Genomic DNA, 7,249 nt, shown 5'->3' with positions numbered 1-7,249 from the left:
CATTTTAGCAAACTTGATGGAGTTGTCTTATATCATAGGCCTACAGTTTTTCATTGACTTTAATTCTGCAACAAAAATGTAATCTCTCCCGCGGCCTTCTTAAATTATGATAACATGATGGATGCTATCGTCGAATAATATCGTTGAATGGTGTTGAAATAATAACTACTCAATTATTGTTTAGGCTATTTTTGTTCTAATGCATTTATTTTTTTGTATTCATTATTTATTATTTATTATTTAAATGAAATTCATATAGCGTCTGAATAGCAAATTGAGACCCATTTTAAGTAACGTAAAGTGATTACATCGACAGATATTGCAACGTTGTGTGACTTCTTGTAATTTGATGTATACCTTGGTTGTTCAGTATAATGCAGTGAGGCCTATACAGTATATAACTATTACCGACTGCCCTGGTCTAACATATTCAACTGCACTTTCTATTTTCTGCCCGTAGGTGTCGTTGTTCTCGAATAAATGGACTGACCCGGCTACAGATGAGCGGTGTCAGATGTCCTGAGTCCCCCCCCCCCCCCCCCCACCCATACATTCTCTATCCCATGAAAAATATGCTAAAACCTATTTACGCTACTGCATACTCCTGCTCATCCCACCTCAAACGTCAAATCCCCGACCAAAGTGCAGATATGCCAGATAACTGATGCTGCAGTCCGTCTCCTGCACGAGACAATGAGGAAGACCCCCCATCACTTAAAACATTTAAAACTCCCCAATCCCCAAACCTCTTAAATATAACATGCATTTTAATGATCAAGTATTATTTCACGGTAATATTTCATTTAGGGGCCTACTTCAAATGTCAAGAGACGAGGAGACAGTCGAGAGAGCAGGAATGGGACGAATGGATGGCCAGTCTTGCGCGTGACGTCAGAGCGCGTCTGGGACCCTGTGTGGGACAGTCCGGACTGAAGTTCTCCGGCAGCCAGGCTCGGACCAGTCAAGCCTCTCACTTCATTTCTGCATCTGTCCCCCCCTCATCCTTCCTGTATGGTGGATATTATTTTCAACTCTTCTTTCTTGGGTGATATGGGTGATCATTCCAAAAGTAAGTCGTTCGTGCGCGTTGCGATATAGGCTTAATTCGTTTATGTTAGTGCGTCAAATTATAGGCTATAGGGCTATACTTGAATTATGTTTTATATACTAGATTTAAGGCTTCATTCTGATATCGCTTTCGAAATGTTGCTGTATAGCCTGTTTCAGCAAAAGTAATTTATAGCGTGTTTGCATTGATTACTAAGCTACATATTGGAAACGTTATTTTAATGGTGCCCTTTTCTCTTCGTTTATAAAACTGTATTTGGCGCAACAACATTATTAGAAATCGGAATGTGTTATGAAGAATGACATGTATTGGCAACATATCTCGTTCTCTTACATAACACTATTAAGTTGTCCAGCCATGGAAAGACAATAGGCTAGTTAATAGGCAGTGAAAGATTTTTGGCAAATTGTGATAAAAGTCACATGTATTGTCTTTTGGCTTAGGGCTAAGGTGTGGATAACTGTGGCTTTATAGGGGCATTAGGGTTACAATTGTTACACTCTTCGCAGAGAAGTCCGGATTCGCGATGTGTGTAGGCTGCGGAAGTCAGATCCATGACCAGTACATCCTGAGAGTGTCCCCGGACCTGGAGTGGCACGCCGCCTGCCTGAAGTGCGCAGAGTGCAGCCAGTACCTCGACGAGACGTGCACTTGCTTCGTGCGGGACGGCAAGACCTATTGCAAACGAGATTATGTAAGGTAGGGATTTAAATTCTTTCTGAAAGTGCTTTTGGCGTTGAGAGAATTGAGAACGTGAAAACTAGTAAATCCATATTACTCCAAATTATGTAATAGGCTACTTGTTTGTAAGTGGTTATGGCTAGGCTAATGATGATCAAAATATGAAATTGTTGAAAAAACTATTGCGGAAAAAACAATTGAAAAAACAATCAAAACAAATAATTTCTATGGAAGGTTAAACTGCTATGCGCAGCTATATGTGACTTTAAATTAAGCAGTTCCAAAATAACAAGTCGTTCAGACATGCATTTTCATCCTTTGATCTTGTCAAACGGTGTGCACAGTAATTACATATAACAGTAATTACTATAACTTACATATTTCTTATAGTCTATCGGGTAACACTTATCCAAAAGCGAACGTACACAGGCCTCAAGAACTCAAATAGGCTACCTGTTTAGGGTTAGCTGTTATTTTAGGCCAGTTTCTTTAAGTTTCTAACTAACTGTTGTTCTTTGCAGGTTATTCGGAATAAAGTGTGCGAAATGCAACCTGGGGTTCAGCAGCAGCGACCTGGTCATGAGGGCTCGGGACAACGTGTATCACATCGAGTGTTTCCGATGCTCGGTGTGCAGCCGGCAGCTGCTGCCGGGGGATGAGTTCTCTCTGCGGGACGAGGAGCTGCTCTGCCGGGCGGACCACGGCCTGCTCTCCGCGGGAAGCCCTGTCAGCCCCGGGCACATCCACTCCAGCAGGTCACTCCACCTGGCAGGTCCGTTTATCCTCGTCAAATACTCCTATTATTATTATTATTATTATTATTATTATTATTATTATTATTATTATTATTAGCCTATTATTATTATTATTATTATTATTATTATTAACAATACTACTACTAGGGCCTACTACTAATGATGATTATCATAGTAATAATAACAATAATAATAATAATAATAATAATAACCATACTACTAGGCTACTAATGATAATCGCAATAATAGTAATAATAATAATAATAATAATGCGTAATGATAAACGTATCTTAATGATAATTATTATCACAACCATAAAGGTGTTTTTTTAAATGTCTTAAAATTCAGAAAAACACAAGTCAAAGTCATTAAAAATAAAAAAGTATCAATAATAGGCCAGCGCTTGACATCAGAAGTTAACCTTCGATCTTCGATCAAAAAAAATCACTGCCCCAAGCCAACCGTTATCCCATTTAGTCTACACATGTTTTTAAGTGACATTACACAATGGGAAATATTGCGTGTTTGTGATGTTTTGTCCTGAATAGTCCACGGATGGAGGACTTGTTCAAAGATGAACCACTAAACTAGGCCTACCGTATACCTGCTAACGTCATTAGGCCTATATGGGTGAATCGACGTTTGTCCATAAACGTCGAATTCTGACGTCTGCCGTGTGAGACCAGGCTGGTAGTGTCTACCAGTGTACATCTGTAACGTGCCTGGCTGGGAGGGGAGGGGGGTATGAGGATGGGACCTGAACCAACCTAACAGGGCTGTGACTAGTGATGCTGTTTCACATCAGGAGACAGTCCAGTGGAATAGCAGTTGTTTTTATGTCATGTAGGCATAGGCAAATGTTTGTTTTCGTCATAACAATATTGTGACACAAGACAACGATAACATGTAGCCTTTACAAAATATGCAAAAAATAATAGCCATATTATTATTATTGTTATTGTTATTATTAGTAGTATTAGTAGCAGTAGTAGGCTAGTAGTAGTAATACTATTAATAATAATAACAACAACAATAATAATAATAATAATAATAATAATAATAATAACAATAAGATTAATACTACTACTACTACCAATAATAATAATAATAATAATAATAATATATTGTTTTGTGAACTCGTGAGCTTAGAATGATAAGGTTCTACCTCCGTTTAGGGCAGTTCAGAGATATTGAGCGTCAAAGTTTTTACATTCCATTATGTTTTGTGAGATGGAACCTTTGTATTTTATTAATTACTAACTCAAAAATGTCTACATTTTAAAAATAACACCACACAGGCATTAATAAACACCTAATGGATCAGATTATGTAAATTAAAAAAAACTCAATTTGGACAAAAATGGAGATAGAACCTTATAATTCTAACGTCACGAACTGTGAATGGATTAAGCTCCTTAACATGCCAAACCGTTATCTATCTAAAACAATGGTTGATTATCTGTAACGTCCCCCCCCTCAGCAGACCCGGTGACAGCAGTTCGGGCACCGCACCACCGGAACCACGGACACAAGCAGTCGGAGAAGACGACGCGCGTGCGGACGGTCCTGAACGAGAAGCAGCTCCACACGCTGCGGACCTGCTACAACGCCAACCCCCGGCCCGACGCCCTGATGAAGGAGCAGCTGGTGGAGATGACCAGCCTGAGCCCCAGGGTCATCCGAGTCTGGTTCCAGAACAAACGGTGCAAAGACAAGAAGAGATCTATTTTCATGAAGCAGCTTCAGCAGCAGCAACACAGTGACAAGTCTGTCAGCATCTTCGTAAGTCAAAGTCGGAGGTTTTCTATAATATAATATATGTGTATCCATCCATTTCGTGTTTGATCATTACATTCAGACTATTTGTTCAAACGTATAGTTATCAACACCTATAATCACGCCATATTGGCTTTTCGTGACGTTAGAATTATAAGGTTTTAGCTCAATTTTTTTCAAAATTGAGTTTTTTACATAATCTGATCCATTAGGTGTTTATTAATCCCTATGTGGTGTTATTTTTAAAATGTTGACATTTTTGAGTTAGTAATTCATAAAATACAAAGGTTCCATGTCACAAAACATAATGGAATGTAAAAACGTAAAAACGCTCAATATCTCTGAACTGCCCTAAACGGAGATAGAACCTTATCATTCTAACGTCACGATTTGCAATGTAACACTGTGAATTGTTAAGATGGCTGTTGTCTTCATATGTCAAGAAATAATGAATCAACTGTTTTAACTTCAATTATCCATGACCTGTCCTGCATTGAAAATCTGAGTAAAAAAAAAAAGTCAGTGTGACACATTTGGTCTATTTCGTTTCCTCGACCAAGTTAAGATGTAATGATGTTTCTGTTATCTCTATACCAGAACCTGCAAGGCCTCACAGGGACGCCTCTGGTCGCTGGGAGTCCCATCAGGCACTCAGACAGCTCGATGCTGCCGGGCAGCCTGGTGGAGGTCCAGACGTACCAGCCCCCCTGGAAAGCCCTGAGCGAGTTCGCCTTGCAGAGCGACCTGGACCAGCCGGCCTTCCAACAACTGGTAAGAGTGACACTTCAATGGCTATGCGCACGCACTCAAATACAACAGACACACACACACGCACGCACACACACACACGTACGCGCGCACACACACACACACACACACACACACACACACACACACACACACAAATACAACAGACACAACACAACACAACACAACACAACACAACACAACACAACACAACACACACACAAACACACACACACACACACACACACACACACACACACACACACACACACGCACACACACACACACACACACACACACACACACACACACACACACACACACACACACACACACACACACACACACACACACACTGATTAGAAAACTAACCCATGCATGGGCTGTGCGCACATTACATCAAATAATGGTGAATAATCAACTATAATAATCAACCAGTAGCCTATCTATACGTTCTTTTTGCAAAACCTCAATGGATGGGAAAAGTCCAAAACTATAAGTCGCATTGACACGTGACTTTGTGTGTTTTCCAGGTTTCTTTCTCGGAATCGGGGTCACTGGGAAACTCCTCGGGCAGCGATGTGACGTCGCTGTCATCGCAGCTACCTGACACTCCGAACAGTATGGTGCCTGGCAGCCCCGTGGAGACGTGAGACCGGCCCGCCAGCCTCGGTCCCAGGCCCAGCATGCCCCCGGTCCCCCTGCATGTGACCAGCTCACCACAGCCTCCAGAAGACAGAGAAGAGAGGTTGTTTTTTTTACGAAAATGGAGGAGAAAGCGACAACGGCACTAAACTAAATCCAAGGACTTGCGTTCGTAAATTCGCTCTGGAATCTGAATCAGCACTCATGGAATGCCTCTTGTCCAATCAAATGACTCTGGACCCTTTATGACGTTGAACCCAGTGTGCGCTCCGGCGCTCTCAGAACGAATCTACGAACGCAGCCAAGATCTTCTCAAGACTCCGGTCCGGTGTATAAGGTCTTTTACAGCTCAGCTCTGTGGGGATATCAGTGACAAAAAGCAGAACTTCGTTGCATGAACTGAGTTGGAGAGAAGACAGAAGACCTTTTGATGGATATACAAACCGGTCCTCTGAATACTAAATTGGAGCCATTTGATGTTGAACAAGATGAACATTCTAGCAATTCATTTGTGATCATATTGTGTCTTGTTTCTTCAAAACATGTGATTTTTTGATACATTTATTTCGTGATCGAGTCCAGAGACTCGTGTGTTTTGTCTTAAGGGAGCATGATGTCCGAAGATTATACAAACACATTCTTGTTGTTAAATATTTAATCAGGACAGGTTGTTTGAGCCTATCGAACAAAAGTAAGTTATTGTTATTTATTGTCAGGACAACGATTCATCAAGGAATTAATAGCTGATCAAATAAACTGTTAAATACGTATGTCTAACGAACACTCTTTTTTGTAAAAACGCCTGTTATGAATGGGGCGAACCTCCCAACGCACATCCTTTTATTACCCAGCCTGTGACGTGAAACCAAACCCATCAAAGCCTGGTCAGGCGCAGTGCAAAGATCCCAAGAGAGTCAATAGTTACAGGATGTATATCAAAATATACTCTATATGGCTTCGCTGCATTTCTGAAGGCCACAACGTTATTGGCAACAAAACATCGTTTTGTTAATTAATAGTTCAGCATTAATTAATTTAATTGGCGGAGCGAACTTCAGGATCTATTCTAATTTCCAGGCCTCTGTATTTCTTAACGCAACAGAAAACACATATTTTTGAATTAATTAAATCGTTATTGAATAAATAACTTTGTACTTGATAGCCTGTGTTGAGGGATAACATGTTTATTTTAATTGGGAGGTCTAAAAGTTAAACCAGTTTGCACTGTGATTGTTGATTGAAAGTGGTTTTGATTTAATTGGATTACCATCATTGTTATGATCTGATTAGGCCTATATGGCTGGCTCGTGCAGTGGTGACGTAGAGACACATTATATCATTCATTCACTAACACATTGAAGTCAACAAATCTCAAGAGAGCATTGAGCGCTGAATCTATCTAGAATAATCCCACAATATCAACCCAGCATACAAAAATAGATCATAAAATGAGCCAAATTCACTTGGCCTATAACAATTTAAGGACTTGAACATCATGGAGTTGTTGAATCGCAGCTGCTGATAGTAGTTGAGAGAGTAGGGATGGGCTTGTGGTCAACTAACCTTCTCGGGGTAC

General features: G+C 40.4%; 1 protein-coding gene across 2 annotated transcripts; it reads left to right on the top strand.

Moving 5' to 3' along the window:
- Positions 1–1,011: 1,011 nt before the first annotated feature.
- Positions 1,012–5,681, top strand: LOC308155011 (insulin gene enhancer protein ISL-3; the record flags this gene model as incomplete). Of its 2 annotated transcripts, none has more annotated exons than XM_080528241.1 (6): positions 1,012–1,069; positions 1,579–1,768; positions 2,272–2,522; positions 4,004–4,275; positions 4,879–5,052; positions 5,562–5,681. In XM_080528241.1, 6 exons carry the CDS (start codon positions 1,012–1,014, stop codon positions 5,679–5,681), a joined length of 1,065 nt encoding a protein of 354 aa, XP_080384367.1. The 2 variants fall into 2 exon arrangements, with proteins under 2 accessions (XP_080384367.1, XP_080384366.1); XM_080528240.1 differs by having other exon boundaries at positions 3,986–4,275.
- Between the last annotated feature and the right edge of the window lie 1,568 nt (positions 5,682–7,249).

The sequence above is a fragment of the Nansenia antarctica genome (genome assembly GCF_963989245.1).
Source record: "Nansenia antarctica genome assembly, chromosome: 4".
Lineage (NCBI taxonomy): Eukaryota > Metazoa > Chordata > Actinopteri > Argentiniformes > Microstomatidae > Nansenia > Nansenia antarctica.
Note: the sequence above shows the minus strand (reverse complement) of the source record. Positions and strands in the feature narration are given on the sequence as shown.